Raw genomic sequence first — 15,518 nt, 5'->3', positions numbered from 1 at the left:
GCACAGGGTATCTGCTGTGTCATAAATGGCCATGTTCTCCTGATCTAAGATTGTTCCTCCACTTTATCAGAGGGTGGTAAAACTTTTCAAACCTAATAAAACACCACTGACATTCAGAGAAGTCAAAGATTATCATGTATGGTAGACGTGCATGCTATCGTGTACGAAGATAGCATGTGAACAGTATAGCGTTTGGTAATCCACCTAACCGTAACATGAACTTTTTGAATGCATGATGCTGTGGTGTACATAGTCCAATGATGAACTTAATGTTTTCCCCTAAATATTAACTCTGCCTTTATGTCAATACTGCTTCAGCTTAGTCACGTGTTTTTCCCTCTGGTAGATTTGTTTTCTCACCATAATGCACAAATAAGCATTTTTTTGGGGTCATTATTTCTCGAAGCCAAGCAGTTAAACATTATTTTGAACAAGGCACTTGTAGCGAGAGCACTGTTATTCTAAATTGTAAACCTTTGGCGCCCTCTAGTGGACTCTTTCTGAATTATTCAGGGGGGAAAAAAAGTCAACAGCAAGTTGAAATGTTGCTTGTTGCAAGCAGAATTATTAAATTCAAATTGTGGCGCAGTTGGAAGGAAACGGGCATACAGTGACACTATGACGCACTGACCCTTGACCCCAGGGTTGACTTGGTTCTTGATGTGTTCTTGTGTCGAGGTTTCCAATTTCCAACAAGCAGGTGAGTACTGCATAGAGGTTAATTGTACCTACTGCCATCTAGTGGAAGAGCATTTAATTGTTCTGTTTGTCACTACTATGGCAATAGATTTTTGATGGAACTATAGCACCCCCTAGCCCTGGTGTCGCGCCATCCTTGCCTTCAGGTAGATAAACCTGCAACTTACGGGAAACAGGTGTCAGGCTTCAGAAACACACACGCACAAATACACAGAGTTAATTATTAATGTACTGACTGAAATGCTGACATACACACCACATTTCCTGAAGTGCATGAGTGAAGGTACAGACTCATGTCCATGATTAAAGAGCCTGAACAATTCAGCGTTGAAATATTTGGGCAAAATAATTCAATTAAAGAAAGCTCGTGATGGATTTTTTTAGTATTCAACAGAGGATGCCGGTGTAAAAACATAACATACATAGCAATATTTTTTTTTTCTTTTACTGGGAGTTGTGTAAGATTTTTTTCTCAGACGTGTATTTTAGATAGAAGGCTAATAATAGTCGACGGAGATAATTTTCCACCGGACGCTGCGACTTTTTCTCCGATGGAAGCAGCAAGGAAAGTGTGGAACAATCCATTCCGTGCGTAGGGAGAGTGTGACATACAAAAATGGTTCTTCGTCAGCAGAAAACATTACACTATTCATAAGATTCACGTTAAATATTAAGCAGGGAAGACAAGCATAGAAAATGGAGTTAGTTCCCAAGATATTGTGGAGAATAACGTATATTCGAGTCATAAATGAAAAGCAAACCCCATTGTTGGTTTTGGTCGAGTCGGATGAAAATCGAGCTTATGCCACATCTTCCAGCAGACGTTAAAGCTTATAAGCATCGCAGGCAGCCTGTGGCAAAACAAATAAATGTAAGTAAACAACATTTTTACTACAACTTAGCTTCAAAACATCTGTTTTATTTATTTCCCCCCCCCCGTGCTGGTTTAGTCATCAGAAGACGTTGGAGTTGACGGTGAATTCTGTCCGCTGAAGCGGAGAACAAGCGGACTTTTCTACCGCAACACTCACAAATCCTCCTTTCGAAGGTAATTTGACTTTTTTTCTTGAATAATAAACTTTTTGGGACGTAAAGTCTTTCCTAGTCTGCGATCGGCTGACGTGACCCCCCCCCCCCCCCCTCCACCCTGCAAGACGCGATGGTAGTTTGAGGGTTACACCCATTTTAAGACTCGACTGCATCACATTCCTTTTCCTATTTCTGTCAAAGCTGTGAGGAAATGATGATGCACAATGATTTCATTTCAAATACGCATTACTGCACAATGTTACATTTGCTTAACGAAAAACAATGATACGTGGAAACAATTATCATGCACCATCAAAACATTGAATTGTCAGTCCATTACACCGTAGTAAAAACATTTTGTTTTTGTCAAATCATTTTTCTTTTGTTGGGGGCTTTCATAAACAATTAAATGTCATCAATTAATAACAAAGGCCAGCTCCATTTGTGTATATGGATGGAAAACTTGAGTCAGAACTTTTGAATTGGCCTAATTGTGTTCTCTATACAGCAGTCAATATAACAAAGATGGACGAAATGGAAAAAAATACACAGCACGAGTCCACCCACACATTGCACCTACGTGAGATTTTCCATCCAGCAGTATAGTTCAATTCAGTAGTACAATTCGACCATTTTTGTATTAAAGTACAGCTCAACAGGAAGTTGATATAAATGTCATGTATTCAATTGCAACGCAGGCTTTATAATCAGAAAAATCTTGAGGGGAAAAAAAAATTCAGGTAACTTGCTCACAGCTCACCTGTTGTCTTCATTTGGTCATGTGACATCAGCAATTAAGGAGCTGTGATGTCATTTTCAATTGATAGTAAGTAGCAATACAAGACAAAATGGCTGCCCCTTAAATTGTGTTGTCCAAAGGTCTTAAAATAAATGGCAACAAGTGAATACACGGAAATATGCCAGATTTGGAATTCCTATTTTTGTTTCAGCATAACAACTAGCTTTTTTGAATGCTTCTGTGCGCTGGTGCATTATGTCGTGTTCAGACCAAGCATACAATTGTCTGGCTAAACTGACTTTATGGTTTGTTTGTAAAGGCATGGATAATTGCATCAGAGTACGCCAAACGCAAAATCATCTGTCCTGCAAGAGCACCAGATTGGAAGTTGCATTGCCTCCCTTTTCCAAGCACTTTGGCGACTATTGGGTTGCCATGGCAACTGGTGTGTCAAGGGACCTCATCTGAGCCAGTGCACAATGTTCTCCGCAGTAGAAAAGCACAAAGCGAGAAATAACGGGAAAGCTGTTTTTTTTATTATTTTTTTTTTATCCTTTTGGTTTGCAACCCAATTAATTCCGTTCAACACACACAGCAGCAGAATGAATCCCGAGTTCTTTTCATCTCCGCGGTTCAGTTTTTTAAATTTTATTTACATCCAATTAAATACCATAAACATGTTTTTTGTACATGCAACTGTAGTGGCTAGCTTTAAAAGACACATGACTCATCCATGTTACCATCTTCAGCTTTACAGAGGCCATTTCTCTTTAATACGTGTTAGCGCGACGAAAATGCAACCTCAAGTTGGTATCAGAGGTCAGCTAGTAATAAAAATAATTACAGCCGCCGGGGCGTGGTCTTTATTCAAGCCAACGGGCCCAGCGCAGAGGCAACTATAGGACAAAACGATGTAAACAAGGACAACTGTCATTTGTTCCGCTCCCTTAATAAAATTATTCTGTTCCCACACGTTATGTTGGCCGCCTCGTCATCATCCGTATTCGTCTAAACACACATACACACACACAGACCAGTCAGTGTGTGAAACAGAGTCATTAAGCAGGGAAGCCACTGGAAAAAGTAGACCAGCACAAGAGAGGGGGGGGGGGGGGGGGGACTCGGAATTTATCGTGACGAGTCATATTCTTTTTTAGAAAAAAATGTTATGAATGCCAGCAATGCTTTTTCATAGGAAATGACCAAATTTGGTCAAGCAGATAGATGATTGAATTACATGCAGTATTTACAAAATGCAGGAATGATTTTTTTTTTTTTGCCTGCAGCCTGAGCATACTGACACTTGGCTCCAGTTCAGCAATTTCAACAACATATATATCTATTATTTGAAGGTTTCGGGTACTTTTGGAGGATGCCGATACCAGTTACAGATACTAAAGACAAATAAGACATAATTTCATACTAATGATTGGTGGTTTCCTACAGGTGAGAGAAGCCAGTCGCTGTCCAAAACCAAAGCAGCGAGAGTGTAGCCAGTGTAGAAGGACCAGCCCAGCCGGCTCCCGGGAGCACTGCAACATGGGAAAACAGAACAGTAAACTCCGGCCGGAGGTCCTGAACGATTTGCGAGAGAACACGGAGTTCACGGACCACGAGCTGCAGGAGTGGTACCGCGGCTTCCTCAAGGATTGCCCCACCGGCCACCTGACTGTGGAGGAGTTCAAGAAGATCTACGCTAACTTCTTCCCCTACGGAGACGCCTCCAAGTTTGCCGAGCACGTCTTCCGCACGTTCGACACCAACGGCGACTCCACCATCGACTTCAGGGAGTTCATCATCGCCCTGAGCGTGACGTCGCGTGGCGGGCTGGAGCAGAAGCTGCGCTGGGCCTTCAGCATGTACGACCTGGACGGGAACGGTTACATCAGCCGCGCGGAGATGCTGGAGATAGTCCAGGTGAGAAGCTTAAAATCGTATTTTTAGTCACGTAGGACTACATTCACATTTTCTCTGACTTCATCAAAGTTACCCTTTTCCGTGGTTATATTTACTCCTCCAACGTGGGGAGCTGAGCTGCCAGCGGGGTCACGTCAATATTGGCTTCATTGTGTTTGCTCGTAGAAATGCATCAAGATGGATTCAATATTTGAAGTTCTAATACTGTGCGACTAACCTTCATTTTGTAGGCCATTTACAAGATGGTGTCTTCGGTGATGAAGATGCCCGAGGATGAATCCACGCCGGAGAAGCGCACGGATAAGATCTTCAGACAGATGGACATTGACAATGACGGTGAGACCACCTTTAGAGTCCCAAGTTATTACAAATGGGGAATAATGTTGAGTAAATACAACTCATTATGCTAAGTCAACAGCGCCACCTGTTGGCCAAAGTAATCATCTGCCGTAAACAAGCCATATGTGACTGAAGCGGCTTCTGTTCCGTGTGCTTACCAGGTCGTTTGTCCTTGGAGGAGTTCATCAAAGGTGCCAAGAGCGACCCGTCCATCGTGCGACTCCTGCAGTCCGACCAGTCAACCTCTCGTCAGTTCTGAAGGGAAAAGCTCGCAAGCCCGCCGCGGCACTCCATGACGTCCTAATGTTTACATCAGGGTTTCCAAAACATCCGGTGTTACAAATTTGGTTCCTCCGCTAATAAAATAAACCCATTTTAATGTGACCATTAGCAAAGTCACAAAATGTACCTTTATTTTGGAAACCCTGTTTATTATAATTCTATTTTTGTGGCTTTTTTTTTTTCTGTGGATTGTTGCGCTTGTCTTCAAAATCTTTTGATCTTGAAATAGATTTTACTCCCAAAGTCAAGTGCCATATCGTGTACGTATTTATATTGACTGGATTCCTTGCATGGCAAGTATTACGACTCAAAGCTATGTTACATTAAGAGGGAACTCATGACATCACTACGTTCTAATTTCATTCACTTTGACCGTGTTTGCTCAGGAATGCTCGACGGCTGTTGGACACAAAAGATGTATATGCCTTTTAGTATTGCATGCACTTTGTGATATAATCAAGTAGTGACTTTAAAATAGAGACCGTGGCTGTTTTTATTGTTTTATTATTGTAACAAATGTTTTCACACAATTGAAATAAAGTTTGTGTAAGAAAAATCTACACAAGATGCCCCCCCCACCTTATATCTTGATACCACTGGATTGAAAACCAGGAAACAAAAATGTCGCATGAGGGGCTTGACAAAGTTATTTCAGTCCACACTTAGAAGAAGAAGAAAAAAAAAAAAAGGAACAATAAAAAGCTTGGATTGCAAGTGTCAGAAATTACATGAGTGACTGACCCCTCCCCATAAACGTGTACATGTGACTTGACTAAAGATGAAACTTCTGGAGTATTTCAGTAACTGCGACCTACCGGGCCTTCCATTCATCCACAGGAGAAGGGGACATGGCTCGCACGGGACCAGATCACATCCAAGCAAACCAGCCTGGGTCAAATCCCAGCAGCCTCACTTTTTTAAATAAAAATATTCTGAGCTTCATAACTCAATCTTCTTGTCAAAGTCATCATCCAGCTCAACGTCACTGAGGTCGTAATCCTCCTCCTCGGGAAGCTGACGGTGGGAGAAAAAACAATTATCATTTATTCATTCTTACTATCCAGCCGTGAATCTTTTCTCACCTGTCCATCTTTTCCATCCCACGCTTCAACGGAGTGAATTTTGGGAAGCACGCCGCCTCCCAACGTGGCGGTCGAGCCTCGTCCGACAGAAAGCTCCCTGCAAACGATGAGTTACTCCCCGCCGTTGGCTGGCCACGCCCCTCTTGCGCAACTCACCTGAGGAATTCGTGAATCCCGGTCTCGCTGAACGAGCCCTTGAGCAGAGCGAATTTCATCTTGCGCAAGTTGATGGCAGCCATGGCGGGGTAGCCGAAGCCGCCGATACCCAGCGAGGCCTCCAGGTCCATCTGACTACCGGCTTCGGCCCAAAGCCAGCTGACGAGGGGAAGAGCGAGGCGGGGGGTGACCTCTCTCACAAGATCCGAGTCCAAAAAAAATCAGCTATTAATCTTACCCCCACATCTTCTTCTTGTACTTGTCGGCCAGCTTTGCCATCACGTCCAGGTAGCTGTTTCTACCGGAGGCACCTGTATCCAGAATGTGTGGCAGGATACCAATGATGCACAGCTGACTGTCCTCACAAGTCTTCTTCAGGAGATCTTCATTAAGAATCTGTAAGACATCGTTTCATTGACGGCGTGGACTTCATGATATGTGCTCAACTTATGTTCACCGACTAACCTCCAGCAGTTCTGGAACAGGGGCGTTATCAGAAAACAGATCCAAGGCCCTCTCGATGATGTCGCGGCGGGAACGTCCCCCTTGGTAGTCCTCAGGCTCCTCCCCTTTGCGGAATATCTTGATGGTGGGAAAACCTCGGACCTGCTCAGAGACAAAACGTACTTTTGTCAGGACAAGAATATCAGTCGTAAAAAAATCCAAGTGTGACACTGACCCCATAACGGCTGGACACAGCTTGATGCACAGTTGCATCCACGGCTCCCAGGCGAACTTTGCCCTTTGTCTGCTCCTTGACGGCCGAAGCTGCAGCTGCCCACTCAGGCTCCAGGCTGGCGATTGCATATAAATTGAAATTAAATCGTTTGAGAATAATCAGCTCAAAAACACTGTTGTGTCAAATGTGTCCAACAAGGACAGCTTTACTTACTTCTTGCAGTGTCCACACCAAGGAGCGAAGAACTCCACCAACCACACGTCATCGCTGTGCAGCACCATCTTGTCAAAGTTGTCATCCGTGAGCTCCACCACGTCCTTTTCACTGCCACCTTCACTCTGCTGGGTGCAAAGTCTCACTGAGCTATGCTTCATATTGTGGCATGGGATTCTGGCACATACCTGTTTGCTGTAACCCGAGCTGCCAGACTTGCCGCTGAGTCGGTCTTTAACCAGTTCGCGCAGAGCGCTCATGGCTGCTTCCACGATGGCCTGGCTAGTTCGCCCTCCTGAGGAAAACGTTTTTTAAATTTCATCATTCAGAAATACAAAGACCCACTGTCATAAGTACCTTGATATTGCTCAGGTTTGTTCTTATTGCCGCCAAAAATCTTGATTGTAGGGAAGCCGGAAACGCCATATTGGCCTCCCAAAGACTTGTGCTGGTCTGCATCTACTGCACCAACCTTGACGATACCCTGAGAGAACACAGGCAGTAAAGTCCAAACTTAAGTTTAGATGTAATGTGTTAGTATTGTAATTTAGAGTTACTTATAAATAGACATTTGTGTCGTGGTCACCTTAAGGGCTGTTGCTGCCTTTTTCCAGTCTGGCGTCAACCTTTGACAATGGCCACACCTGATGAAGACAAGGTGAACATGTCAACATGATCCACCTGTACAACGCACTATAAACATTCCAGCACAATTTCGCTGTCGGGACACCCCTGGGCGCTGTATTGGGCCCATTCATGATGTGTCAACGCACTCACCAGGGAGCGTAGAACTCGATCAGCCACAGATTATCGCTCTGAATCACTTCTCTGTTGAAGCTGGACGGGTTCAGTTCGACCACATCATCGCTGGGAGAATAAAATGCTTGCACACTAACAAGCAACGAACAGCCCAGCAACACTCCTGCACAAATGATTACATTTACGGGTAATCAGGGAGGCAGCCATTTTCAAACACAATTTAAACTGTATAAGCACATCATTACTCTCAATGTGGGAAAGCTTTAAAAGTCATATTTCTGTTGAATTAAAGAGGCCTGCCAACCTATGTGCCATTGTTATTCCAGCTAGCCGACAAGACAAACTCAGAAATTGTGCAACCCAACAATCCCATTTTAAAGAACTAATTTGCGGTTGTACTTACCAGAAAGTAATGGTTTCATTATTTTAGCAATGTCTCAGCCACCTTTACTAGTTGCAAACACTATGAAGTCTACAGCCGCTTGCTTTAGCAGCCTGCAATAATGTCAATGGAGGAGATTCACCGTGGCCCACGGTGATTGGCTGAACTCAAGCGCTGCAACCTAATGGCGAACGCCGATTGGCTAAAACGAGCAGTCGTGTGGACGACCAATCGGAAAGCGCCGTGTAAGGTTTTAAGGGAAGCGTACGTTCGCAGCAAAAGTGACGAGAAAAGAAACTAAGATCATAAATGAGTTGTTTTTGATTTTGTCATTGTGACAAAAAAGGAAAACAACAAAAAATGTCATAGAGAAATTAAAACACGAAGATATCGTGCCAAAAGTTGATCCTCCACGTTTTCTAGCAATACGTGGAATTTTAAAGTAATTACACGCAATGAGGGTTGCTTGACACGAATATTAATTTGATCAAGTCAAATGACTTTTTATTTCCGTTATGTATATCAAAATAGCTGTACAAATATAGTATAACCACCCCTCTGTTCACAATGTATCTTTTTTGTCTCTAGATGGAGACAAAACCAAACCCTGCGAGCAAACCTTTTTGTATTCCTATTTTTAAATCAGTCTTGAGACCAATAAAGAACAATAAACGAAAGAGTTAACAAAATGTTGACCAGAATATTTCTTATTTCTCTTTTTTTGTTTTGTTTTGTTTTAAAGGCAGTGTAGCCTTTCGCGTTAACAGATATTCAGCACCGGATAAATACGTCGTTTTCATCAAACCTTAAGAAATAAAAGCTTACTCTTATTTTTGTGACTTACCGGAAGTTGTCTGTTCGAGTAGTAGTGACTTGACGAAGTTGCGCGCCACAAATCCAACTTTCAGAGACGCCAAACGTCTGCGCGTGCATGCAAGAACACTTCACCGCATCCGATTTTTTTGTCTCTTTTTATCTCTCTTATGCAATAAACACTTTTACTTGACTTGGACAACAATTTCGGCGCCCCCCAGTGCAACGCAATGTGGGGAATCCACAGGAGCCGGTACCGGAGCGGCTCCGGAGCCAGCGAGGAGCCCGAAATTGTGGTGAACATCGGCGGGCTGAAACAGGTGTTTTTCCGGGACGTTCTCGACCGCTTTCCGGAGACCCGACTGGCCGAACTGGTGAACTCGGTGTCACCCGTCCCTACGGAGGAAATCTCCTCCTTGTGTGATGATTACGACCCTGATAAAGGAGAGTTTTATTTCGACAGGGATCCAGACGCCTTTAAATGCATCACGGAGCTTTATTATTACGGCGAGATCCACATCAAGCGAGGCATCTGCCCCATCTGCTTCATGAAGGAGATGGATTTTTGGAAAATTGACTCGGAGTACCTGGATGAGTGCTGCAAGAGCCACTTGCAGGAGGTGGAGGACGAGCTGGAGGAGATCGCCGAGAAGGTGAGGACCATCCTGGTGGACCGGGATGGAGACCCGAGCGTCAGTGGCTGGCAGCGCTTCCAGACGTGCACGTGGAGGTTGATGGAGAAGCCCGAGTCGTCTTTGGCCGCTCACATCATCGCCATCCTCTCCTTTATCTTCATCCTCATCTCCTCCGTGGTCATGTGCGTCAGCACCATACCGGACCTGCAGGTGGAGGACGAGGAGGGGAAACTCACGGAGAACCCCACCATGGAGGTCACAGTGAAAAAAAAGAAACGTAAAAAATAGAAACTGGAAAACACATCTTTAGATGAATAACACTCGTTTTTTTTTTTTTTCAGTGGATCGAGACGGTGTGCATCGGCTGGTTCACCATCGAGTACGTGCTGCGTCTACTCTCGTCCCCGAACAAAGTCAAATTTGCGCTGGCCTTCATGAACGTGGTGGACTTCATGGCCATCATGCCCTTCTTCGTGGTGCTCCTCCTCACCTCGCTGGGCGCCGGCGTGATGGAGCTGGCCAATGTGCAGCAGGCGGTGCAGGCTTTACGCATCATGCGCATCGCCCGTATCTTCAAGTTGGCGCGCCATTCCTCGGGACTCCAGACCCTCACCAGCGCCCTGAAGAGCAGCCTGAAGGAGCTGGGCCTGCTCCTCATGTACATGGGCGTGGGGGTGTTCCTCTTCTCGGCCCTGGGCTACACCGTGGAGCAGCACCACCCGGAGACCTTGTTCACCAGCATCCCGCAGTCCTTCTGGTGGGCCGTCATCACCATGACCACAGTGGGTTACGGCGACGTGTACCCCAAGACTACTTTGGGCCGCTGTAACGCCGCCATCAGCTTTCTGTGCGGCGTCATTGCCATCGCCCTGCCCATCCATCCCATCATCAACAATTTTGTCCTGTTCTACAATAAGCAGCAGGTTCTGGAGACGGCCGCCAAGCACGAGATCGAACTGATGGCATTGCGTTCTGACCCGGACGACGGCGGCACCCCCAAACATGTGTGTGGGACACTCCTGAAGAGCCCCCGCAAGTGGGGGGCGGCCAGCCGGGGCCCCAACATGAACACAAGCTTGGAGAGAACAGCTGAAAACAAACATCCAACAGTTCTCTGAACAGTTCCTCACATGTGGGGTGTCTCTCCATCTTGTGGGTGTCCAAAATAAGAAAATAATCAGTTTCACGTATTTCATCATGGATGTACAGTAGAATCTCGGGTTGTGAATCCATTCTGTGACCAAATCAAAATGTAAAGTAATGCTTTCCATAGTAATGAATGGGAATGCAATTAATCCGTTCCAGCCAGGTAAGTAGTAAAAAAAAAAAAAAGGACTAAACAATTTAGAAAAAAGTGAAGAAGTTATTATTATTCCTCTGTATAAATCCGAATGTTTTTTGTGTCAAAGTGGAAGGTGTGTGACGGCCCACAACATTGTTACATTACATCTCCGCTAGTGTACCTAATAAAGTGTCCCGTGAGTGAACAAAAGTCTAAAGGCCTTTTTTTCGCCGTGTAGTCCGACGCAACCTCACAGCTGTTCACGATGCGTCTGTCGCTGTCATTTTGGGTCGAGTGACTGTGAGGCATCGGATATAAACACGATCCAGGGCGGTGGAATGCTTCTAAGGTCGTGACCCTCGCTTCTCCACTGCGAGCATGCAAATATACAACAAACATACACGCGTCTTCAAGTTCAAATATAGATTCACTAGCTTGTAGCCCGAGACAAATATTCTGGTTCTCGCCGCCCGCCTCCAATGCACACAAACAAGTGCATACATTGGCTCCTTTGCTTGTGACCTACTGTGGGATGTTGGCTAATCACTATTTTCACTCCTCCATGTTGCTCGTCTGTGGCATTCTGTGGGCGCCCGAGGTATGGAGCCGCTAGAAAAATGTCTTGCCGCCAAAAATAATGCGGGGAAAAATAAAACCCATCCAAACTTAGTACGGAAAGAAATCATTGGCGTTGACAGTTGTTAGTGTCTATTATTATTGTGAGGAGTGTTTTCATGTTGTGCTTTTTGTGTCCTGCTTCTACTCAGAGCAGTGAGGGTGGACAATAATGACACCGCGGCTATATTTGAAAAGCAATGTTTACCCGTGGACTGCAGGAGGCAATTATTCCTGAAAGTCCTGCCAGCTGACCTGCACTTCACGATTTTTTCTATGGGTGATCTGTTGCCACATTGTACACAGGGCAGCACTTTCCCCTTTGCCACGCCTTGCAGGACATCCCAGTGGTCCTGTGACAGGAAAAAAAATAAAAATAATATATATATGATTTATGGCCATGATTTTACAATATGTCCGTTACATCTATTGCATGAAAGATCTTTTACCTCAAAATGTGCCTTTATTTTAAAAATAGAGGGGGGTTGAGTGCCCCTAGTGTCCCCCTGGTCCCGCCGCCTCTGCTTTTAGTGACTAAGCCATATAACGGAATTTATTATATTAAAAAAATTATAATAATGTGTAAATTCCAACATACTCGAGCAAAGCACCTGCTTCGGGTGATCCAATTTGAAAAGAAGAGCTACAATGGCGTTATCACATGCCCCGCAGCAATCCAAAGAGGATATTGAAACCGATTTGCATCCAAAACGGCCAAAACCTATTCAATTGAATAATAGCGTGTGATAATGTGCAACGGTGCTTCGCTTTCACCGTCTCCCCAGCGGTCGTCTCATTGGGGATTTATTTTCCGCTGCAAGAACAAAGCCGTATAACAATCTCCCCGAGAAACGACCGCGATGGAGAACGAACGCTCCACGAGTTCTCTCGTCTACCGAAGGAGTTAGTGGAGACAGTGGTGCGTCAAAGTGCACCCCGGAGTGCTATGACTGCGTCGGGGAGACAACAATTACCAAGATTAATCGTGACCTTGTGGAAAAATTGAGATGAGATGCAAACTGACTGGGAAATAAAACGCTTTGTTCAACATAACGCATTTCGGAAACCGATGCCGCGTGCAGCAAAAGTGAATTCCTTCCGTTGTGTTTTTTGGGGTAGAGCGTTATTGCCCTTGTAAAGGGTTAGATTTCTTCCAAACGGCATCTCATCGGATTGCAAGGGATGTTAGCGGGGTAGCGGCCCGGTGAGTGTTGTGTTTACATTTGCTCATAAAACACCAAAGGCCGTAAAAGTCGCGAAGATAAGGCGCGCGCTCGCGGATGCGGCAAAAGTTTACGCACTAAATCAGATTATAGAGCACTTTGGTTTTGTTGTGGTTACGTGGAACAACAGACTGCTCTTTTCGTCTTTACAGCTCTGTCTGTCACCTACTGGTGAAGACTGTTATTACAAGTGCTTCAATCATTATTTGCAGGGAAAGCAATGTGAATGCCATTTCACACTTCATTTGTAAATATGACAGACCCACTCGGGTATTGATTTGTGTAAAAATATGAAATAAAAACAAAATTCCAGTGACATGGAAGTCAGCACAATTAAGTCTAACAAATGAGGAGTCTCTTGTTTGTTTGATCCTCTTGTTATAAAGTGCTTAAAATGTCATCCATTTGAAACGGCGCGTTGGTCTCACCTTATCCGGCAGTTTGAATGAGCACCTTGCCAAGCGCCGACTGAATTGAGCCTTTGAGAGCTGACGGGGCCCAAATGAATTGTTCAAAGGCGCTTTTGCTTTATTCTAAAATCAATCCGTCCATTGCTTGACTTTCTTGCCAAATGAGTTTCCATCCGAGGGTTACAAAGAGCAGCTGGCACATAAAAGAAAGAAATGGCTCTCGTGTGTGTCTCTCCGCTTGCATACTAAAGAGGACATCACCAAACTGGGCTCCGACATTTTAGACCAAAATTGCTGAAACGGCGCTTTCCCTTTTGTTCACTTGCATCATCTCCGCTGATAACTTGTATGGACATCTCATTAGGAAAATTGGCCTTGTGAGACGGAGAGACTTGCTGATGCACTTGCCGGTTGATTATCTCATCGGGAGACGATTGTGTTTGACTGACAGGTGCAGGTTCAATAGCGGCGAGCGGCTCGATCGGTTCCGAACGTTTTTAAATGACAAACAATACTCAACCGAGGCTTCATTTTTAAAGTAAATATGACAGGAATTTACATTTTTGGTGATATGCAGCCACGAGTCTACTTCCACTGATTATTTTGCTCATTTTGAAGGCTTGGCTGTAAATCAGTGTTTCGTTTTCATCTGATTTAACATCGGAAGACTTTCATTACGCAATAAGTCACAAACGCTATCCAATTAGGTTGCAACTCTGTGGAAGTTTTTTTTTTTTTTTTCCCTCCACAAGGGAAAATGCTAGGATGCTAGTTTTGATGAATGCTAGCAAATCAGTTTGCGATCATTCATGTTTGATGTCCGACACACGTTCAGTGACGTCTTTGTTGGCTTTATCACCGTCCAACCTTCAGAAAACATTCTGCCCCACCCGCTCCCCTGATACATGATCTTGCCGGGCCGCCTTGACCCACCCTCGCGCAACAACAGGTGAAAGGTCTTTTATAGACGCCGCATAAAGCCCCTTCGGGGACAGTTGCAACCAGATGATAATCCCTTTCGCATCAAAGCGAAAGAATCGTTAGAGGATCCAAATAACTCATGGCAAGGGATGCGAGGAGCCATCAAGGAGATTTAGATGTCGCTCACTGATGAAATGCTGCGTGCTGTGTTTTTCTGCTTTTTTTTTTTTTTGGGAGGTAATTAAACTCTGTCAGGCCAGTTTGTGCCCTTGCGTGAGTGATCACTTAGCTTGGAGAAATCAATGGACAAGGAGAGGAGGGGGACACAAAAGGTGGCCTTTTATCCAATGTCATCCATTCCGAAAAGTCCAAATAATTTTATTTTTTTAGCCTAATAGCACATTATTTGTTTTTATAGACATATTCAGATAATTTTTGATCACGGACCCTTTCCATGAGTTTCCTGTATTGCTTCTGAAGTCTTTAATCTCCCTTATTGAATGTAACGATCCGTCCAACGTGCATTTATGGAAGACTCCTCGGGTCTCAGTGTCAGAAATGAGAAAAGTATTTTTTCGCCTCTACCTTGGCTTTGTGTAGTGGTGAGATGATTTATGAGCCAGAGGCGGGGATGGAATGCATGTCGCGCCCGCCGCGCTAGTAACAAATGAGGATGGAGGTTAATGCACGGGATGTTGTTGTGTTTTCAAATTGGTCACCTCGGCTACACGTTTCTGCCGCTGCAAAGCGATTACGTGAAAAATCCAGCGGAGTTTGAACATGCGATTTGAGTCGCCGTGCGTGGGAAGGTTGATAAAAGGCTCAGTAGGAGCATTTGCTCGCTAATGGCGTCTGCAAGCGGCCTCTCTTTTCCACCTTTAGGTTACATTTTAATGAGGAGGACATTTAACCTGAGCTGGACGTGAAAAAAATGGTGAAAGAACAGAATGTGACATTGATGTGCAAGTTTAAACTAATGCGATCTTTTCTTATTCAAGGAAACTTTAAAAAATAAAATAAGCAGTTACATCAAAAGATTTCATCAGCTATTGTTGCTTCGACTTTTCTCGGGCGAAGGTGTTTGCTGACATTTTCAAGTATAATCGTCTACCTTTAGGATAAACAAACAAATCATTCATATCACAAGACGGGGTAGCGAGATTTTGACCTTTTGTACTCCCGTAGTGCTTTTTCATCTGTAAGGCACCGCTGTGGTAAAATGTCAAGCGCAAAAGGTTTCTTTGTCATTTAGTCTTAGCACCTTGCTCACTTTTAAATGTGAGAAACATGACAGCCCGGAGATGAAAAGCGTTTCCTTGCAGCATTGTCGCCACCAATGGAGG

The 15,518-nt window shown here is 44.4% G+C and overlaps 2 protein-coding genes and 1 long non-coding RNA gene across 4 annotated transcripts; 1 reads left to right on the top strand and 2 right to left on the bottom strand.

Moving 5' to 3' along the window:
• Positions 1-1,462: 1,462 nt before the first annotated feature.
• On the top strand, positions 1,463-5,667 carry hpcal1 (hippocalcin-like 1). The gene is made up of 5 exons (XM_037244825.1): positions 1,463-1,570; positions 1,650-1,747; positions 3,914-4,384; positions 4,615-4,720; positions 4,885-5,667. The coding sequence occupies exons 3-5, from the start codon at positions 4,007-4,009 to the stop codon at positions 4,980-4,982; spliced, it is 582 nt and encodes a 193-aa protein (XP_037100720.1). The 5' UTR covers positions 1,463-1,570; positions 1,650-1,747; positions 3,914-4,006; the 3' UTR covers positions 4,983-5,667.
• pdia6 (protein disulfide isomerase family A, member 6) lies at positions 5,494-8,455 on the bottom strand. Of its 2 annotated transcripts, none has more exons than XM_037244823.1 (12): positions 8,298-8,455; positions 7,913-8,057; positions 7,722-7,779; positions 7,493-7,619; positions 7,324-7,430; positions 7,136-7,263; positions 6,923-7,037; positions 6,709-6,849; positions 6,482-6,639; positions 6,244-6,402; positions 6,088-6,184; positions 5,494-6,019 (listed from the first exon to the last, which is right to left on the bottom strand). In XM_037244823.1, the coding sequence occupies exons 1-12, from the start codon at positions 8,314-8,316 to the stop codon at positions 5,945-5,947; spliced, it is 1,329 nt and encodes a 442-aa protein (XP_037100718.1). In that variant the 5' UTR covers positions 8,317-8,455; the 3' UTR covers positions 5,494-5,944. The 2 variants fall into 2 exon arrangements, with proteins under 2 accessions (XP_037100718.1, XP_037100719.1); XM_037244824.1 differs by having other exon boundaries at positions 7,136-7,260.
• Positions 8,456-9,282: 827 nt separating this feature from the next.
• On the bottom strand, positions 9,283-11,895 carry LOC119118446. The gene is made up of 3 exons (XR_005096718.1): positions 11,830-11,895; positions 9,677-11,615; positions 9,283-9,524 (listed from the first exon to the last, which is right to left on the bottom strand). It is a non-coding gene; the product is annotated as an uncharacterized LOC119118446 (long non-coding RNA).
• Positions 11,896-15,518: the final 3,623 nt, after the last annotated feature.

This window comes from Syngnathus acus, chromosome 24 (assembly GCF_901709675.1).
Source record: "Syngnathus acus chromosome 24, fSynAcu1.2, whole genome shotgun sequence".
Taxonomy (NCBI): domain Eukaryota; kingdom Metazoa; phylum Chordata; class Actinopteri; order Syngnathiformes; family Syngnathidae; genus Syngnathus; species Syngnathus acus.
Note: the sequence above shows the minus strand (reverse complement) of the source record. Positions and strands in the feature narration are given on the sequence as shown.